The 21907-nt window shown below is 40.6% G+C and overlaps 1 protein-coding gene across 1 annotated transcript in view; it reads right to left on the reverse strand.

Moving 5' to 3' along the window:
* DKK3 (dickkopf Wnt signaling pathway inhibitor 3) overlaps positions 1-21253 on the reverse strand; it is a 30655-nt gene extending 9402 nt beyond the window's left edge. The window contains exons 1-3 of the mRNA XM_075163183.1: positions 21005-21253; positions 18834-18971; positions 18249-18332 (exon numbers count right to left, since the gene is read on the reverse strand). Coding sequence (XP_075019284.1) covers positions 18249-18332; positions 18834-18971; positions 21005-21202 — 420 coding nt within the window. The 5' untranslated portion in view covers positions 21203-21253. The remainder of the gene's footprint in view (positions 1-18248; positions 18333-18833; positions 18972-21004) is intronic.
* Between the last annotated feature and the right edge of the window lie 654 nt (positions 21254-21907).

Genomic DNA, 21907 nt, shown 5'->3' on the forward strand with positions numbered 1-21907 from the left:
TTTAATTTGAATATTGCAAAATATGCAGGAGCAGATTCTCGGCTGACATCATTCCCCTGGCATCTCCCTGCTGTCTATGTAGCGAATTTACATTTAGTAACATTCTAGCCTGTGGAAGAATGTGATTTCCACATCACATGATTTTGAAGTGCACCTAACAAACTCAGTGTTCCCCCCACACAGCTCGGTTGCTGCACAAGAGTATTCAGCAGGCAGGTTTGAACACTAATTTAAGATCGACAAGTACTGAAGAGCCACGTACATCCTAGGGGAAGAAAAGCCCCACAGTTCCCTAATGCATCAGCCTTTGCTACCCAGCTAAGACACTAGAGCAGGTCTCAAGCTAGCAAGGTGCTGTGCACATGTCTAGCTTTTCAAAGCTGGAATCGTTTCGTGGCCTTAACAAAAATGTTCATGTGAGAGGGACACCCGAGTTCCCACCTGAATCACAAACTCAGACTAAAGTTTCTTCACCCAGAAGTCCCACAAGCACTGTGGTGGAGATGGCTCACCTTTCATTCATGCTGCACAGGGTGAATGTACAAACTGGGCGGAAACTCTTCCCAGAATACAGGTCTGCAGGTATAGCAGTAAGGATAATGCAGAGAGTAAGTGTATATGGTTGTGTACCCCTGAAGTGTCTGGTTCACAGGGAGGGGGTGTTTCCCCTTCCCATCTAATGGTTACTTCTTAAAAATCAGGTGATTTTACCCTGTTCTCAAAAATGTGTTTTCTCCAGGCTGGAAACAATCTAGCCAAGAATAACTCATAACACTATTCTGAGTCACTTGTACTTCATCATTGGTTTGCACCATCATAAGGCTGATGCTACCTTTTGCTATTAGTTAATTTTTAGATTGATACTGGATTTAATTTTAAATTAAATTGGACTGCATTTTCATTTTAGATTGGATATTAGGAAATACTTCTCCACCGAAAGGGTTGTCAAGCCTTGGAACAGGCTGCCCGGGGAAGTGGTTGAGTCACCATCCCTGGAGGTATTTAAAAGTGGTGCTTAGGGACATGGTTTAGTGGTGGACTTGGCAGTGTTAGGTTAATGGTTGGACTTGATGATCTTAAAGGTCTTTTCCAACCTAAACGATTCTATGATTCTATGAATTAAAAAAAAAAGGAAAAGAAAACAAAAAGGGAAAAAAAAAGAAAAAGGGAAAAAAAAAAGAAAAAGGGAAAAAAAAAGAAAAAGGTAAAAAAGAGGAAAAAAAAGAAAGAAAAAAAAGAAAGAGGAAAAAAAAGAAAGAGGAAAAAAAAGGAAAAAAAGAAAAAGGAGAAAAAAAACCGGAATTATACAAAAATCCCTGAATTCTCTGAAGAAACCACTTGACTGCTCTTTGGCAGATGTTAATCTCACTTGCTGGAGCAGATCAACTATCATCTGTGCAACCTTTATTGAAAGTTTCTACTAAGCTTTTAATTTTCTATTTCTACTTTTTTACATCATTTCTCCCCAAACTGCTGACTTCTTCTACCCCATCCCAGTTGGGTTTTGTGTTTCAGCTGGGCTGAAAATTACCTCAGCAAGAAGTTTAAGTGAAGCTCTTAAATTACTATAGTCACTGAAAGAGGAAAAGATTACATTGTGAAACAGCTATACTGTCTTCAGATCTTCTCCAGATTAAACCTTATGGAAGCTTCTTGCCCTGTGTGAGACAAGGCTGCTCTGCATGAAGAGCAATGCCTCGTCTAAGTTACCCATTTTGGCCATCTGAGATGTTTTCCAACAGTTTGATTACCCAGAACATGGAACAGAAGCCAAACAAAGTCTGGGGCTTGATTCTTTTCAAGTCAATGACATGATATTCAGGTTATATGTTTATAATTAAGAAGCAGTCATTTCAGCTATTTTGAGAGATTAGAATCACCAGGTCTAGGCTGCTATAAATTATCATAATGTTTTTGCAGCTTCATTATTCCAGTACAGTGTGTTGTTCTGCTTGTTTGCTTTTGTGTTGCTACATAATCAGGTGGGTCAAAATCCAAATGTTACATAGTATGTTTGAGGTTTTGTGGTTCCAAGTTAGCAGTTAGCCACTTCTCCTCTTCAGCAGCCATGCTCTTTCTGGCCAATTTTCTGTCCGTAGCTTTGTCAGCTTCTGTTATGAATCCCTCTGTATAAACCATACTCAGAATAAACTATACTGTTTCATTCCTGTTCCATCCGCTTTCAGGCAAACAGCCAGGTCTCAGTGTAGTCAGTTTTTCCAATTGTCCCTTTCCACAGAGGAGAAATCTTGCCGTAATAATTTTTAAACTCACAGAATAACTCTCTTGAGCTCTAAAACCACCTAACACCAACGTTGCAGTTCTCCAGTCACTGCTTTCTCTTGGACTAATTAGTCCCCTGCCAAAAAACTTTTTTCCCCTCTTACTGAATTGTGTCCCACCAGCTCAGACTTCCAGATTTATGAGGGTTTTCAGTTGGGGAAAAAATCCCTTCATGGTTTTCTTTCCTGGTATGGAAAAAGCTTGCTTTCATATGGTCTCTGTGAACTTTTGTGCCACACTCCAAACCAACTTCCTTCCCCCAGGTATTATAATCCATAGTCAATGGAGAACTCGGTAATGCTTATACATGCAAATGTGTAACTGCTTATCTTTTTTTTTTCTCCTTTTTTTTTTTTCCTTATTCAGGCTACAGACCTTTTCTAATCAGGCTACCTTGAGGCACAACAGTTGCTGGACAAGGAGCAAACCTAAACATCTTCATCAGCTGCAATGGATTCTGAACAATCCATTTTCTTCTGGAATTCTGCAAACTAAGTTATTTCTCAGAATATTTTGTCTTTGCAGGAGCAACAGTGTGTAAAGTGAGTAGAGGGGATGCTGGCTTCTGACATGCAGCAGAGCATACAAGTTGAGCAGATAGCTTAAAGACAGAATTAGCTACACTTATAATAGTGTAATTCTCTCTGAAATCCATTACGGTATTATACCAGTTAATTTAACGTAGCAGCAAAGGAATATGCTGTTTGAGAAGTGCTAAAGAAGCACGAAAGCAGGATTGCCTATTTATTAATGAGTATACTAGGACCCATAAACAACAGAAGCCAGGATGGAGAAGAGCATACTATGTGCCTGTAAGTACATACTCAGCATCCTGTGGGCTCTTATTATAATATTGTACTCTGCAGTGAATATCCTGCAACACCTGAAAGCAATTTGGGGGTTAGGATCTGTTCCAAAACCAACAGGAAAAACAAAACCTCAACAAAACACTGAAACTAGTGGAAAAGGTTCCCTGTGTTATAAGACTGCTAAAACAACTGCTGCTGAAAGAAGCTTCAATTTTCTTGTCTTCGGCAGATTATGCTAAGCTATCGTTTGCTTTCCTAACGAATGGTTAGTCTCCACACTTGAGAATAAAAAAGTGACTGATGTAGCGATAGTGAAGCATGGTAGTACCACAACTACCAGAAAACTGAAACAGATGCCTGAGTGCGAAATGGTGCAGGCGCAGGAGTGTACAGGTCAGAACTGGTGTAACAGGTTTTGACAAGAGTACTATCCCTCTGGCTGAATGTTTAGGTATGGAGAGGCACAGAAAAAAAAAGTTTTCTTTCAATGTGATACGACAATCTTCACACTCCAGCCATTAGCAAGCCTTTGACCTAGAAGGCGCTGTGGGCTCTTCTGGCAGACTCGACCGGTGGAGTGTAGCCAACTGTGGTGTGGACTACATTATCTTCTGCCCATGTAACACACTAAGGATAAAGAAGGAGAAGCAAAGAATTTCTCAGTTCAAGTTATGAAAACAGAACTGCAAGGCCAGTGTTAACCTACTTTCACATAGAAACCTACTTTTGTTTGCAGTGTTCATCTGGTTTCTGTACCTCACTATGGTAATATTTTTAATACTCTGTTTCGCTGGTGGTACAGTATGTACCGAAATCATGCTCGTTTTGCTTTTCTCTTTTTCCCCTCATTCCTAATTAACACCCTAAGTGTAGACTAGAAAATATGGTTGTCTATTCTGATACTGACTTGCAAAATGGGTGATTTTAAATTCAAAATTGACATCTGATTTGTCTATTCCCTCTCCCGATTCACACTCACCCTACCTCCCACATTGTCAAAAAGTCCTTCTTCAAAGACAATTTTAAACAAAACTCTCTCTTTACTATTCATATCTTTGGCCAATACTTGTCAGGGACAGGCAAACGACTGTCTGCAATGAGCTTTCCTTTCCTTCTGGGCTCTTTACATTTTAGCTTAGAACCCCAGAAAGCAGAGGAAGGTGCTGCTGATGACATTATATACAACTTTTCAATGGTGATTAATACATTTATCAAAGCCAGACACTGAACACTAAGGGGGAGGGGGGGAGTATATGGAACAGAAAATGCCCTGGTGGGTAAGGGGCAGCTGTAGTGGAGAAACTCTGTAGCAGTTGTCTGCCAAGGTCACTGACACGAGAACAGTAAGTGGGATTCAAATGGGAGAACCACTTTTCCCCTCCTTTTGTGAACTATATGGCCCAGTTTGCTGGCTTATTCTGATGCAGTTGCAGTTTGTGACTACAAACCTTTTGAAACTGCCTAAAGCTGAAGAGAGGCAGGCTTTTTTTTTGCCTTGGCAAAGTCTGTGTACCTGTAAGCCAAAACAGCCATTCCAAAGTGTTCACTCCTAACCCTCTATGGATTTCAAGGTCACAAGCCATGAAGTATAGAGGCAAAATTCATCAATTTCAAAGAGGTAAGGAAGTTTTGCCAGCAGGTACACAACATAAGAAGCAATGCTACAAAAGCAGCTGGTGCAACGATTAGAAAATGATTTTTAGTAACAACCCTGGAAATGCATGGGGGAGCCTCTCGCACTCTACTGGGACAACTATACTTCAAAAGCTTCTCTGAACAAAAAGCCCCTTTACATGTTTCTTAAAAGCTCCTGATACAAAGAAATTTCCTTTTCAAAAACCTGTAACTCAAGTAAAACTCAATGTTCACCTCCATAAATGGTAGCTACAGATCCTTCCCAAACAGTTCCAGAGCTCACCCAACTGTGTCTGCGAGAAGATGATAGTTTCAGCGATAGCTGAAGTGCTCTAGCAAAACCACTTGTTCATGTTGAAACTGACATTTCTTACCAATTAGCACTTCTAAGAGTTAATGTTTATTTTTGTGTTTACATATCCCCTTCTAGGTTTTGTTTTAATTTCTACAAGTCATTTCACATAGGGCCAGTCTCCATTACTGCAGCAGATGGCAAAAACTGCTGAGTAGTAAGGAAAAAAAAGCATAAAAGCTGTTTTATATTGTACGTGTACTAGATGTATTAGAAAAATGGCAGAAATACATTGAATGGAATATTGTTTTATGGAAAATACTACCATAGTTTGAATTGCAGTAGCGTTTTAGTTTCTAATCTCTTAGTTGTCTAGACAGGGCACATAATGCATTTGTCTTCAATAAGATATGAACTAATTTGCCTTGAAATACCTCAAAACCTCTGTAATACTTTCCAGCAGAGCAAACCTCTTACTGCTGTCCTGCCAAGTACATAGCACTCATAAAAATAAGGACTACTGTTAAAAAAAGACATACTAAAAAGAGCAGACATGTGAGTTGCGAACTATGGTATTAGTCACATCCCAGTGCTATGTGGGAAAGTCAGCTATTTGTGTGGCTGTTCAATAGGAATGTGACTGAGCTCAAAACTAGTAAATGTGAAAATACAAGCAACTCCCTCAGTTTTGTCTTGAACTTCTCCACAGAACTAATCTCACCCGTTTCCTTTTCCCCTGTCAAGAAAACAGAAACATTTTAATTGGAAAAACTTCATTTCTGGCTCTCCACATGAAGCAATATGAATGAAGGCAAGATTCTTCCAACTGAAATAGCCTATTCTATTCTATACACAACATAACTGAAGATGGCCCAAAGGCATCTGAGCTTGGCTTTAGGTGCCAAAAGCAACTTAGCCTTAACATGCTGTCAAAAAGCCTAGAGAATTATTTGAGGCAGATTGCAGTCATCCAAATAAACTGCCTGCCACCAAAGCTAGTATCAGAAGTCCACCCCTTTCTACACCATCTGCTTATTCTCACCACAAATACAGCGATCCTGTCACTGATCAGACTCTTACGCAGTTAATGTTCCAGGTCAGAAAAGAAATAAATAAAATGTCATATTATCCACAGCTTCAAGGAACTGAGACTTCAACGGAAGAAGAAACTACACACAAAAGCAAAAAACAAATGCCTCAGGATAATGAGAAAAATGATGCCTAGGTGCTCTATCAGATCATGTTCTGTTCACGCACGGTCAAAACCTCTGTATGTCATGTAATAATTTCATGGCAGGTCACTCCACAGAAGCAGTCACTTTATTTTCTTCCCTCACCCCCTCTTTTTCTCAGTAAGCAATGTAATAATCTGATCCTGGCAAGACTACAGCCTCTGCAAATGCTCCTGAGTAGGAAACACAGTGCAAAGTACTTATTTCAGTCTATTTGCAATGGTGTCAGAGGAGGCACACTTCAAGAACTGTTCAAATTTGGTAGAAAAATGCCACAACTTATAATCTGACAGGTAATTAACTTAGTCTGGAAACTAAGAGCTATCCAACTAAGAAAGGAGCAAAGGTCTGTGTATATGTATATATACATACATATATATATATGTATACAGACACATATATATATAGGGCTACATATTGCAGTGGCTGCCTGCAGTAGCAGATGTCTCGTCTCATCCCACACATTTGCCCTACAGCAGGCAGAATGGTTATAACATGAAATTTCTCTTCTTTTCTTCCGTTTGTCAGGTGTACCGTAGGCAGAGCAGGATGGTAGAAATTCTGACAACAAAATCTTCCCTTAGGCCTTCTGGAAACTTGGTGCCACGCTATACACTCAGTCCTTTTTTTTTAAATACACAAAGACTCTATAATCTTCTATATCCATAATTAGACAGAGAAGGAATATTCTTAAGTTAGACAATCTGAGATCCAAAACCGATAGCCGTGTGTTCCATGTTTAATTGCTCCATGTTAAGAAAAAGTTTTTAACATGCTATGAGATGTGAAAATCAAATGAGGTCAAAATACCGATGCATGTTTATAAACAAAGTTTTCCTAATGATTTTGCAATTAATTGTCTTAATAGAGAAATGCATCTACCTGTGGATCTGTTAATCGGAGAACAACGATTCTTCGACCTTTGATAACCAGAAGATGTGTCTACAACCTTGTGGTCTAAAAGATCTTGGTTTTTATGCTAGATGTCTTGAGATACAGTAACAGTTACAGAAACACTGTAAAACTGTGCTACAAAGCTCTAAAGTGCCATTCTTTGTAAGTAGTCAGTAATCATATAAAGTTACAGCTTTCATGTAATGGTGTGCCCGGGGGCTGAATTTTAATGCAGGCGCCTCTTGTCTCTACAGTTGGTAGTTACAAAGTTTCCATGATTCACTACCAAACTATGTAAATTTTGAAAATTTATAAAAGCAAAACAATCCAGAGTAGCTGTACACAGCAAGGATGTGAAACAGCTGTGCAAAAAGAAAAACAGTTCAAAACAAGATTTCCGTACCTGATAGCTGCTTGCTAATCTTAATCGCTAAATTAAGAGTAGCACACTAAGAGTAAGACACCAACCTGTGCCCAGTCCCTCACAGAACTTATTTCAAACCCTGAATCTTATGTGCTTTTTTCTTATATGGTATACTTTTTTGGTAGTTTATCGTTTCAACAGACTTATTTACTGTGTTTAAAGTGTCAGCCAAAGATAATAATACTGGAACGGAAACACATGGGTAAGAATTCATCTACAATGGATTTTGCCTATAGCAGAGTTGACAATGTCGGAGACTGCTATTACTGGACAGGAAAGGGAATAATTTATTTTCCATGAGCTGTAGATGGAAGAAGAAGGGGTTTAAATTACAGCAACAGAGACTTTAGAGTGAGCATAGAAAAGCATTGGAATAAATCATCTCCAGCACTTGAGGATTTTAAGAACAGATGAGATGAATGTCTGCCTAAGGACGGAGTAGGCATCTGGGTTGTAGATGTTGACTATTTGAGGCTTCTTCCAGACCTCCTCTTTGGGGCATTTGTTGGGATTACAATAAAGCCTTTTTTTTTTCTTAATTTAATTCTCTGAAATCATGTGTCTAGAGGATATCAACAACATGAGATGATGACTATTCATGAATATTCATTCCATTTCCTAAACAAACTCCAATGAAGAAGAAATTAAAAAGGGTCTTCTGCATACTCTTTATGTCTTTCCAAAAAGGACAGAAGAATGTGAATGTATTACAGATTTTTACCATGTATGAAGTCCAAGACAAACACCTACTAGGGCACCAAAACTTTCCCTTGCTGATGGCTATGAAATATCTTGGACATGGAAAGACCACTAAGGTTCCCCTTTGCCTGACACCATGATGTCAGCCTCGCTACATGATGTAAGATGCTTCTTCCTCCCCCTGGGATGAGTGGACTTTCCAAGGGAACAAGTTTGAGGGATTCCTCATGTGATGTAAATTCACAGAACAGGCTCTGAGTCATTTCCAGACAGAATAACAAGTAAACAAATCCAAACCTCCCACCCCACCCTGTGTAACTTTTAACCAATTATGCAATATTATGATATATTGCTAATTGAAAGGGAGAAGTGGACTTGTTATTAAGATAAGAATCGGGACAGGTAGAAAAGTTGGAGGGAGGCTCTCTCGATAAGCTGCAGTGGTGAACAACCACGATTTGACAGCTAATGCATTCACTGGTGCGGTATTCCTCAGTGCTAACTATCAAAATGACTCCATCCCTCAAAAGGTCAGGCAGACACTCACGCCACAAAAGATGCCAAAATGCTGTTTTTGAATCAGATGGGAGGAAGGACAAAGTGAGACTTACTTAGCTGACATAGAAATGCATTTCTCAAGGGAATACGTTTGAAGCCACCATTCTACAGTGCTTTTTTCCTCACATTTGCCAAATCTTTGATGAAACAGAACTAAACAGAAACAGAGTTAAATTCACCACTTTCCTTCAATTTCCATGGTTTATCTTAGTAAATCTTAATACAAAACACCATCAAGCTGGATTAGTAGCATCTCACACGTCTTCCTGTCCATAAACAACTGCACAGAAGGCCAAGCAATCACAGATCTCCTCCTACTCACTGGTGTAAAACCAGTGTCATTCTACTGATTTTGATAAATCTACCCCTCCTATGGTCCAGGAAAAGGTTAGAGAAGACTTAGGCTCATCATACATGGAACTATATGTTGCTGGGCCAACCTCCCAGCCATGGTGAATCGGTACCATTTTGCCACCTTACGTATGACAATACAGATGTAAACCAGCTGCAGATTTAGTCCATTCATCTGCATCCTTTGTACCTCAATCACTCTAAGATTGTAACAGATGTAAATAAAAAATAAAAAGACAAAACATTTATGCTTTACATCCAGTACCGTAGCCTGTATTTCCTAAAGCCTTTGCTACATGTTGTTACCCTACCAGCTAAAGCTTACTGCTTAATAACATGGTTTCAGCTAAAATCTCAAATAAGTATCTGCTGGAGCCAATGGATTAAACCATGTAATCAAAACCAGTGGAAAAAAATTCTCTTTTGCCTTAAAGCTTTTCCTATCATGTGATTAATTTTGCCACATGGGTCTGACCAGAGGAAACATTGCTGATGAACTTTCACTGCTGTCTAAAGACAGTCCATACTATGATCTCTTAACAGACGTCAGTAGATCACAGAATTGTCACCAGCCCACATACAACATTCATTCTCCTGACTGTATCTGTTACCTTAATGGGAAGATAAAAAAACATTTAATTTCTCTTAGGATAAACAGGTAGATTTAGTAGAGGCAGAAAGTAAAAGCATTCACGGTGATTTGGTTTTATATCTCCCTACAACTTGGACATGATCTGTAAAAGACATTGGACAGCCTTGGTTCCCTAAATTCAGCATGTTACGTGTGAGAAGGTTGAACTAAAACCAGGGAAAAGGTAAACACTACTCCCTTACCACAGGTTGTTTGCAGAAGAGTTGTACCAACCAATATGTAAACAAAGAAGCAACAGATAACTGAACATGATGCATACCTCCCCACAGATGAAAAGTTTCAGAATTTATTTCCACAACTAACACGAATGCTGTAAGCTTTTGAAGTGGGGCATGCTCTCAGATGGACATTGATGAAGCGGTGGGTGGGCACTGACTCTCTGAGAGAAAGTCTGTTTTGTAGCCTTCTGCAGATAAACTTACTGGTTTACTGTTGTGTTTTTACTAACGCAATCACCTAAAATACTGAATCAATTCTAGGCACTGTGACTGTATTACAGTAATAGCTTAGTTTTGGTGAGAAGAAATTTACTCCAAGAAAATCTTTCTCCCTTCAATATTTAGCTACTCAAAGGGTAACAGTCCAGGTAGATAGATAAAAATGGTGAGGCAGTTCTTCAGCCAACTTGATTTTGCATAAAAATATTCTTTTTCTTTGGAGTTTAACTGGAATAGAAATACCACATCATAGCACATGAGGATCTGGCAAATTTTAAAATAATTCTAAACACAGGCATAGACCTGAATTACTAATGAAGAATGTTACTTTCAGAATATCAATTAGTACTACACAGTTTTGTTTGCCTAACTTGACAGAAAAAAAGCTTAACTAAGCTAGACCAATAGGAAATATGAAAGAAATCATAGTCACTCTCTTAAATTTTTTTCGTTACTAGCAAAGTAAATTTATTAAACTTATCTGAATTACTTCAGACTCCTACTGATACAAACGAGAGCAGGATTTGGTACCTTTAATTAGCAGTAACTCCTTTGCTGTTGCATCAGTTCTTTGCCTGTAAATCCAAGCCACTATTTAAGACAAAAAAATGTGATAATGATCTGTGTTCTCTGACCTTTGGTTGTTGTGTTTTCAGCCGAAACACCTACCTGGTTTGCCTCACCTCTCAGCAAAAGGCACCTTGCTTCTCTTCACTCTGATAAGGTCTAGCAGCTGTTTACACCTACTTGTTTGTTCAGGGTCACCAAGCATGACATCTGAGTCCATGGAAACTGCAGTCTCACTTTTCTCCACATCATGGCCATTGCAGCACTATAGTATTACAAAACCATCTTATGTTTGTACACACTATCCATTCCTGATTCTCTGTGTGGATCCATAACTTTCTGCACAGCATTCCCTCTGAGAAAACAAGCCAACTCAGAATGGACTAAGTTCAGTAAATAAAGATGTGGACACTGAGCTGTATGACACACACCTCAGCTGGCAATTACAGAGATTTCCCACCTTCTTCCTCGGAGAAGTTTCTTCATGCAGGATCAGAGGCAACACATGTTTTTCAAACTCCTTATGTCAGGTCTTTCCATTCATTGAAGCTAACATTCAGATTTTTTTGGCTATAGTCTGGTGAACATCAGATGACCAGTAAAAACTTTGGTCTTAGAGATACGCTGTGATTGACAATAAGGCCATCCTATCATCCATGAGCTAAATTAAATCTCTTAATAGCTTTTGCATCCCTAAGAAGCATTTGCTGCTTATGGAGTTACATATGAATACTCAGGTATATACACACACTCCATCACACCTTTCACACAAGAAGGATATGTCCCCTGCTCTGCAACAAGATTCATAACCTAAAAGTATTCCAGGTTAATAAGAGCAACTAAAAATACTAATTGCAAAGTTTTTCTCATCTTTGGCTATATCCTCTTTCCCTTTGCACCCTTCTCCACATCATTTTCTACTCTAACAAACACAAGCTACTTGTCCTCATAAGCTATTTTGTACCTTCCCCTCACCTTCATATTCTATATTGCCAAGACTGAAATGGAAAAGAAAAGGGGAAAAAAAAAGGGGGTTCAGTAAAATGTTCAGAATGTCTGAACAGCCCTGGCTCCCTAAAAGAAGCCGGGGGAAGGATTTGCTTGTTTCAAAACAAGACACAGGTATTCAGGCCTCTCAGGATCACTATCAGAATGCTCTTTCACTAACTGGGCTCAAAAAGCTCAACACCTAGCATGGCTACTTCATATCTTTTCCAGCAGAGTTAAGTGTAGACTAACAGGTTGCTAGCATCAGACAGGTTAGCAAACTTAAAACTTCAGAAGGGCAAAACACACATCACACTGCCTTGGAGAGGTTGTGCAAGAGACTGAAAGAACAGAGGGTAGATTTGCTAGTGAAAAGCAATAGTTTTCCATGCATGGTAAGAAAGAAAAAGCCTATTAGTTTTCCTGCAGGAATTTAGGTGGATTGGGACTGGATGGGAACCTGGTCTACAAGAGGTGTTTTGTTTTAAAATGTAAGCTATGACTTGCAAACACTTGAGATGTACTACTTAAAAAGTATCAACTGAGTTTGACAAAAGAGAGTGCAAAGCATGCAGGTATTCTGCTTACAAAAGGCTAGTGAAACTATGGTTCACTTTTTTAACTGATTGACATTGTAAGCTATTAATGCATTTTTTTCAGAAAGCTTTAGCATATATTATGACTGTAATAATCTATTCAAGTTACTGCTTAGTATATAAACTTGAAAAACAGTGATGCAGTTTATTCAGATCTCTTAATTCTCTCCTGGAGCATTAGCTAGGAAGTACAGTTTGCCTTATCTACTACTACACTAAGAACTATCTAAAGGGTGGGGTGTTTTGAAAAGAACTGTACTAGTCAAGACATGATTCATGTAACAAGTTACGTCAACAGAGTGAGCTGGACAGTTAACAGAAAAGCAAACTAAGAGTGCTAATGAATTAAATTATTAAGTATACAAAACCTACCAGATTTAGATATTATGGGATTTTTGGCTAGACAGAGACCAGAATTTCAGGAATGCACTTAGTGTGTCCATTGATAGTTTAAGGTTGTTGAGTGCAAGTCACCAGGGACTAGAAATTCTGTGCAAAATGAAACAAAAAAATTAGACCCAAATGTAGGACTGGGATGCCCAAAACAAGTGTCTTCCCTGAGACACTAGCATGCTAAAGGGAGCAGAAGTCAACACCAAGATGCTGCATGTTCAAATTCCTGCCATCAGCTGCTCTCTTGCAGTGCTGCTGATGGAAAAATTGCAATTTCCATTCCATTCATGCTTCCTTCTCAATTTTCAAAGCTCCTTTTCTCTTCAGCACTGGTAGGAACTCCTCTCCCTGTAGCAGTATGAATCTCAAAGAGAGCAACTCCAGTATATGTGGCTGAGAACACACTTAGTGAAATCATATAAAAGTTGCTCAAATAGGAATCAAGCAGTTACTTTACCAGTTCTGGATATCTGCAGAGAAGTGGAAGCTTGGTTATGAAATGCTACAGCTTAGCCATTTAAAAGAGATTTTTCTGTAGAAAAGGGGGAAATAGAACCCCAGAGATCAATGTTTAATTCTTCTACTATTTTCTTTCTTTTTACTATTTTACTGTGAGACTAAAGGTAAAGGCTGAAAAATGCTTTAAATAAGGCCATTATAATGGGGATGCTATCCATTCTATCTCTACAGATAAACCAGTGACCTGACTAACAGTCATTTCCAGAACCTACCAAGTCAGTTGTAAAAGCAGTTCCACAGTGATACAGTCCTCCCTGCCCAGAGCTGCAGGGATCCAAACAGCACCCTCTAACCATGGAAATAAAGGGTGGTATCATGGGGCTTCTCTCCTAAGGACCCGAGAGTGTTTGAAATTACTAACCAGCTGCTGTATTTGCAGAAGGTGGGTACCAAATACATGTGTGCATACAGGCACACACCCACCTTTGCAGAGAAAAAGCAAGCACCTTGCACAGAATCACACTGGAGGCACCTCTCCTTACTCCCCCACAAAGAAACTTTGACCTGTACTGTGTAACTACTGAGAAGGCGCAGTCATGCCCTCAAGACCCTCTACCACCAAGGACAGGCAAAAGAAAGGAATGTTTTTTATAGTGCCAATGCCAAATGAGAAATGCATGATACTCTTCCAGTTCCCTGGTACACCCTCCCTAGATATTAGCATCTTTAAAAATCTCTTTCAAGAAAGAGAATTGAAAGCAACCAGATGTACTTCTATTACAGTTTAAAAAAAAAAATTGCTAAAAAGAAGCTGTTGCTATTTTTATTTATCAAATTAATATAGACAAGAAAAAAAATCTTAGGTACACTAGCTTTGAATTAGAAGAGAGGGCTTATAAAAATACTACTATGAATGCAACTGAGAAGAAATGCAACTAATCTTTGTGCAGCAAATCTTACCAGTACCAGTTTTGTTTCCTCTTATTTTTCATGCTTGCTTTTCATTGGTTAGGCTAATGTATCACAATTGAAATACGACTAGTCAACAAGCCAGAAAACATTTCGATTTTCATATGGTAATATGCTGCTCATATGCTGTTACTTTATCTGTGTTCTATACTTGAGCTTACTACTGGAATTACTCTATTAATTTGCAAGCTAACTAACGTTCCCCGGAGAAGTAAATTATAGAATATTTGAGCTTTAAACTCAGGAGAGAGTGGATGTAAAACCCTGCACAGACATAAAAACATGCACATCCAGCTACCTCTTGCCTGTATTTGGCCTCTTTAAAGATACAAGACTGTTGGATCAAAGCCTGACATCTATGCTGGTGACTGTCAGTCCTCACTGACATCTGAGAAAGTGAATGTTAGTCTGGGAATGTAAATGGCGCCTCCAAATAATGCAGCACCTCTGAAGAACTGGATTGCATTGCCAGAAATGGCAAGCAGCCCAATTCCTCTTCTGGAGACGTAAAATACTGATAGTCATCTGGCCATCAAAATACTGTCAAGTGAGCCATTCAGTAACAAAGAACACAGTCTAAAGAGAATACTTTTGTGATGCAAAGCCAAGAAGAAACACTGTCTGAGAGGGAAAAGTGTGTGTGTGTGTAAGACTATGCCTGATGTTTCTGTAATAGTGTATCTGCACTATATGTATGTGTATATACTTGTATATATTTATACGTACTATATAGATGTGTATTTGTATCTGTTTGCAGGAGGACGTAGGGGTGGCACAGGCGCTGTGATTTAAAAAGCAGACACAACCTATTTTCCATGAAGCTGCTTCTCCAAATTTCATTCCAGCCAGTATGTGGATTTATTATTGCAACACAGACCCGTCACAAGACACATCTTTGCCTACCGGTGAGGCTTTTACGTCATGTCTCAAAGCCCAAAAATGTTACTGGAAAAACTTTCAGTGATTTCAGTGGCTTTTAACTCAGGTCAGACAATAAATGTGAACGGAGGGTTGTAGGGTTCCAGTTACTACTAATTACTGCAGTAATAAATTATACAGAGTTTACATTTCAGAGCAGGTGGTTTGCTGAGGTGTTTGATGAATTCTTGTATTTATCACCCAATTTTGTACCTGAAGTGCAGGAGCTGTGGGAATCCTTAACTTTTATAAGCTAAGTCTATAAACTGAACCTATGAAACAGGTTTAGTTTTCAGCATTCAGTTTCCCTACAAGCATAAAAGTTGAGCTTGTGTGATAGCATGTGCCCATTTCTTTTACTTGGCAGATTGAAAGTAAAAACAAAAGTGCTGTTCTAAAGAGGCATCAATCTGAAGGCTACAGGAGTATCATCAGAACAGAGGTCCTGTTCCCAATGGCTGGCTCTCTACAGCCTCTGCTACCAAGTTCTCCGTCCCCAGAACAAAATGTCAGTATCACCCTTTTCAAATGACTGTCAATACTTATAGCTACAATTATACAAACCTCTTCTTGTGTTATATTACACAGCAGGATGAATCACTGATGGATATTAGGGATGAGTATTACAGAACAGCATATACTATGTATTTAAAGATCCACGAGATAATCTCCAAACAGATTTCAAAAGGTTTCCATTTTTAACTGTCTGGAGAATACCTATACATGTATTACTTTGTTGCTAACATTTAAAATAAGCAGCAAAGAAGCAGAATTACTGTTCCAACATCCAGTGGTCTGCGAAGCCTGTGGCCTGGAAAGTGACTGCGACATCCCACGGTGTCACACAACACTTCAAGTATGAAAATTTATGTATATAAAAATGACCGAAGGGGCCAGTGCAAAGTTTTCTGCCACTCATTTTCACAATACTTTTGTCTTAAGTTTACAGACCTAAGCAATAGTGCTTTTTAATTTGGACAAAATTTTTCTTCTACTTGGTAGAGCTCTCCTTGCTAGCACGTTTTTCTTGCTGTAACCCAATTTTTCCAATTCTCAATCTCATGCCATTACTCCTACAATAGTTCTTCACCCTTGTAGTTCCCTAAGTAATTAATATTCCTCCTTAATGTTTAAAGTTTTCAAGTATTTTCTGATTTATTTCTGTTAGGCATCTCTTAGTCAAATTAATATATGCATGTTTGCCCGCTCTCCTTAAATAACAACCAAATACGTCTATTGGTTGCTTTTCCCATTCAGCTTTTTCCCTAACTTGGCAACCTCTAAATAAGGTGTTTGTACCATGGGCATGCCGAAAGTTCAAAATGATTGTGAGAGGGGAAATAAACATTAACAAATGTAGCTTTGTTTCAGCAGCTGTTGCAGTAAGGATGTTGATGAATAAAGTGCCCCAGGATTTAAATGATTAGGAGTTAATGTGATCAGTTCTGATTATGCTTACTTCATAACTGAATAAAGACTGCCACCATGAAGTTTGACAAAAATTTGTATTCAGCCCTCAAATTCTTTAGCTGGAAGACTCATAATGGTATTGGTTCTGGATGCAGCACTGGCTTGGTAAGTGAGGCATCATTCCCACAAGGAAAATGCAGATAATGTCACTTGATATACGAAGCTTATAAGGAAGTTCGTATGATCGTTGCAGAAAGCTAACTTAGAAATATTTTCTGCAGCTGTGAAGAATGATTAGACATCACAAGCAAGCCAAATACATTATGAAACAACACCAGTGTTGTGTCCCAGTGCTAAGGAGGTTGAAAAGTTTGCCTTTGTACACTGGGTTTGAAGATGATGACCATATTTGCTTGAAAAAAAACATTTGGATTGCCTTCATTACACATATCTCATTACTAAAAAGCATGGTGGAATATGTTAACACTTTGTATAAAAACAAGCTGTAGCTTAGAATAGTTGCAATTTATTTTGTACCTTGACTTACCACTTAAGTCTATAAGTTTTGCAAAATAGTAAAAAAAAGAAGTATAGCATACACAAGAAACTTTATTTTGCTACTTGCCATTCTCAAACTTTAATAGCAGTATAAAAATATGAGCTGAAAGAGGGAAAACTTCGTTAGAGGATAATAGCAGAAAAGATGCACTAATTTCAGGTTTTATGCCCATTAAAAATAGGAACAACTGCCATAATTTTTTTCTTTTTTTAATGTTTTATAAAATAGTTAAAGAGCTTCTTCCGCGAAAGAACTGGAAGAAAGTTACTCTAAAAAAAGCCAGGGCATTTTAAACTAAATTAAACCACGAACTATTAGTCAGATGAAGCCAGCTATCAGAAGAAACATTGGCAAGTCCTGTCTTAGTAAGCGCATTAAAAAAGTCGATTTTGGGAAGACTATAACTGAAAAAAAACTAACAGTTGTTCTAAGTAGTGGTACGTGCCGAATTTCTCATGGGACTACTGATATTTAGCAAATGTACCTGTGTTTGCAAGACTCAGGTAGAGAATATTCTTGATCTTTTAAACTTCTTTGAGAATCCTTAAACAACCGTATTTCCAGAGGGAAGGGGGATTTATTGTCCTGCCCCTCTCCCTCCTCCCCAAAGTGACATTTTGCAACGTGTTGTCCATCACTAGGTTAGGCTGAAAAGCAAATAGAGCCATATATTGTTCCACAGACTCCTCACGATAGACAATTTGGGGTTTATTTTCTAGTGTTAGAAGTCTATAAAGCAATTTTTTTATGAAACCCAAAAGCACTGAGAGGACATACACGAAGCACTGTTATACTAAGGTTTATTCACACTCACTGGAAAGGGCTGTGTAACTATCTTTGCTATTTGAGTACAACATTTACATTTGACAGACAAATTGAATATTCACATCACGCAGCTCAGTGAACCACAACATTGAAACTCTGCTTCCAATTCACAATATAATATTCCTAAGTTAAATTAATTAAAAAACAAAACCAAAAATATTTTTGATTGCTTACCCGTAATGGTTTTGTGTGTTTTAAAGCATTCAGAAATTTTGCTAGGTGAACTATATCAACTTCTTCCAAATGATGAACCCCAAGTATTGGTTTAATTTTCAAAAGGAAAAAATGTGTTCACTTACATGATTTCTTTTGTTTTCTCCATCTTTTATAGATGTAATAACTGTCTCAGAAAAAACTGTTGATCCAGTTTTGTTATCTGTAACCTGATACAGCAAAAGAAGAACAAAATATCAAACTATACTTTTTTATTAGTCTTTTGTTACCCTCAGGCCTACATTCTGCAATAATTAACCCACCCCCACCCCTTCGGTTTTTTTGCATTTTGCTGTCACTCACATAAAATCCAATCTGGGGGGAAAAAGTAGACGACAAGGCTACCTCCTTATCTATTTAAAATGTCACTGTAATGAAGCTAACTGAGCAGGAGATGGTAATTCTTTTATGACCCTTGTAATAGCTGTGCCTATGTTCTATTTTTAGCAGGCACTTTTTTCAAAATAAATTATTATTTCACATTAACCTTTTATGACATACGCAGTGATTAGGCAAGCAAATAAGATACAATAAAACCCCGAAGTAATTATCATCAGGAAAGTTTATGCTCCAAATTATCTTATTTCTCCCCAAAATGTGCAAAATTGTGTTTATTTTTGAAGAAAAGATTGTGTAAGAACCAGCAGCTTACTACACATATTTTCTCATACCTTATCAATTTCTTGATGAGTCTGAACAGTTTTATTACCAATTCTGGTTTCCGTGTTGGACTCATTATGGTAGTTGGGAGGTAAGTTTTCAAAATTTACTTCTGACATTTTTTTTGCCCCTTCCTCTTCAGCTTCCATCTGCCAAATTTAAATAAACCAACTGAAAATTAGCAACAATTACACAAGAGAACAAGCAACACTTCTTGTGCAGCCCTCAATAATGCCCTGTTTAATTACGTGGTGCTGTTAGTACAGATCCCCCTGTATGGGAACGCTTATTCAGCTGTTTCAGACAGTGACCACAGCAGCTCTTTTAACGGACTAGAAAAACAGTGGAGAGCTAAATCCTTGAGCTCTGGACAGTTTAAGCCAAAGTCAGTCCCTGTGAGGAAAAAGTGTGCGAAGAATAGTGACAATTTGGTATCTGCACAGGCTGATGCCGGTCAAGAGCCCAACTTTCTATTTTTCCCAGAAAACCACTAAACACTTAAGACAGACTTTCCCATCTGACAAAGAAGAGAAAATATTCTGGCAGGACAGAGAGACATAGCCAAAGCCCCTTGAAGTCAAGAGAAGCAGTCCTATAGAGCAGGGTGCATTTCATTCTCTCTTTCAGTTCCCACTGTCTTTGTTTGCCAGATGAAGACTCAACACAGAAAAGGAGTCCTCTCTCAATCAGAAAACAGAGTAAGCTCAGCAAAAGGGCATGAATCTTGTAAACAACACAAACTCTGAAGAAGTTGTGTCATTTCATTATTTGCAACTGCTGTAACAGAGCTAGGAGGCCACAGGTTCAGCCAGGCTGAACAAAAGAATTTTGCCCAAGACAAAATTTCTCTTTCTGGTGTGTCTGTTTATTTTAAACAACAGCTGCAAACCTTTTTAAGTGTAAAGCGTTTATCTGCTAAGATGCAGCTCAGACAATCCACCATTCCTTGATCCACAACTGACTATAGGAAGAGTAAAACAGGCAGAAATTTTGACTATAACCTTATTTATAACCAAGCATATTTTCGGTATTGTAAAGAATACTTTAAAAAAATAGTTTGTCTCAATGTGTTTGCAGTCTAAATGAAGTGGATGGCAGAGGCAGATTTCAGCAACTGTCCAGATGACAGTAAAAGTTCAGAAATTATAGTAACAAAGGTCTGTTTCCCCAGTGGGTTGTCAGTAAAAGGTTTTTTCGGACTATGTATTTTTGAATGAGAGGAAAGGAGAACTTAGAAGGAAGATTCTTAACACGAAGGGGAAAAAAGCACAGAAGTAAGCGGAATGCAGGAACAAGGTCTTTTGATAGCGATATGAGACAATGGCTTGGGGTCTAGACTCAGTTCCTGCCTTTGAAACAGGTCCTGTGCGATTCTGGGCAAGGAATTTGAGATCAAGACACGGAATTACATCAAAAGTAAGCCGCTTCTCCACACGTGTTTTCAGGACTGTCTTTTACACCTTTGAATCCTGGTTTGGGATAACCTCGTGTCTTAGTTCCTGCTGTACAAAGACAATAAAACAACTCTTTTCTTCACTCCTCCCCTTGCCACGTACTGTTATTTTCTCACTTTAGGATCCAGAGGGACTATCTGCCTGCATTTTTGCCTCGCCACCTGCCTGCATTGCTGCGAGAGGGTGGCTCTCCAATGCAACCCCCAGCGCCGCAATACAGACACACGGCGAGCTCCGAGCCGCGGGGACGCGCAGCCGAAGGGCGCAGGGGTGGCCGCTGCGAGAAGCGGGGCGGGAAAGCCTGCCAGTGAGAAGTACCGCCAGAAGCAGAGGAGAGACCTGCCGTCGCAGCAGGCGGCCGCGCCGGTACCCGCCGCACCTCCCGCCTCCCCGCCTGAGGAGGGCGGCAGCACCGGGCGGGCTTACGGCGGTGCACACCGAGCTGAAAGGATTTTCGCGCTGCCCCGGCCGAGGTCGCTGCCTCGGGCAGCGGCTCCTCGCGGGGGGGCGCGGGCAGGGCCGGCCGCCGGCTTTCTTCGTCGCACGCAGGGCCCGGCCCCGCTCAGGGGACGCGGAGAGGCGGCCGCTGACAGGAATCGACGAACGCGGGTGAGGCTCGCGGCGCGCGGCGCTGCCCGCAGGTGCGGTGCGGCCCAGCCCGGGGGGGCGAGGGGGGAAGGCGCCTCCCACCCCGCGGGGTCCCCCCGGACCCCCCGCCGCCCCCTCACCTCCTGCACCGCGTTGCGCAGCTTGTGCTGCGTGTCCTCCATAAGCGCCTCCACCTCCCGCAGCATCTCGCCCAGGCTGGCCGCCCGCCGTCGGCCGCCGCCCCCCGCCGCGGCCGCCGCGGCGCAGCACAGGGCCCCCAGCAGGGCCGCCAGCAGCAGCCATCGCCGCCGCGGCCCCGGTCCCGCTCCGCGCCGCATCCCGGTGGCGCCGCTCCCGCCGCTGCCCCTCAACGGTGCGGGCTGGCGGCGCGGAGGTGGGGTGGGGTGGAGCGGGAGCGGGAGCGGGCGGCTCCGCAGCGCCGGCCCGGCCCCGCAGCCTCCCGCCGGCTCCGCAGCGCCGGCCCACATTGGGCTGGCCCGGCCCCCGCAGCCCCCCGCCGGCTCCACAGCGCCGGCCCGGCCCCCCGCAGCCCCCGCTGGAGCCCTGGGCTTGAGAGAGGCAAGGCCGGGCGCGGGCCCCGGGACAGAAAGCCTCGCCCCGGGGGGAGCGGGAAGCAGAGGGGAGAGAGGCTGAGGGAGGTGGGGTGAGCGATGCTGAGGGAAAGGAGCAGTATGAGTTTCCCGTTCAGACCCGAGACCGACCTTCCCTTGGTTTTTTGAACAGGTTTAATGCGAAGAGGATGGTGGGAGCTGCCTGACATCTCCACGATGTATTTTGCTTTCCAGTCTTCAGCGAAGCTTTTCAAAGGACGTTTTCAGCTCCAAGGATCAGCTAGGTCTCTGAGAGGTGACACGTCCTGCATCTGGCTGGCCAGCACCCCACTCTCCCTGGTTGTTTCCTTTCAAACTTTTTTCCTCAAAAATTTCAGACAACATCATCATTTTGTATGTGTGTGCGTCTTCCCCAGTTTCCACATTATTTTTCCTCTTCATGCTGCACCCAAGAATTTCACGGGTAGTTTT

This window comes from Calonectris borealis, chromosome 14, assembly GCF_964195595.1.
Source record: "Calonectris borealis chromosome 14, bCalBor7.hap1.2, whole genome shotgun sequence".
NCBI classification, from domain to species: Eukaryota; Metazoa; Chordata; class Aves; order Procellariiformes; family Procellariidae; genus Calonectris; species Calonectris borealis.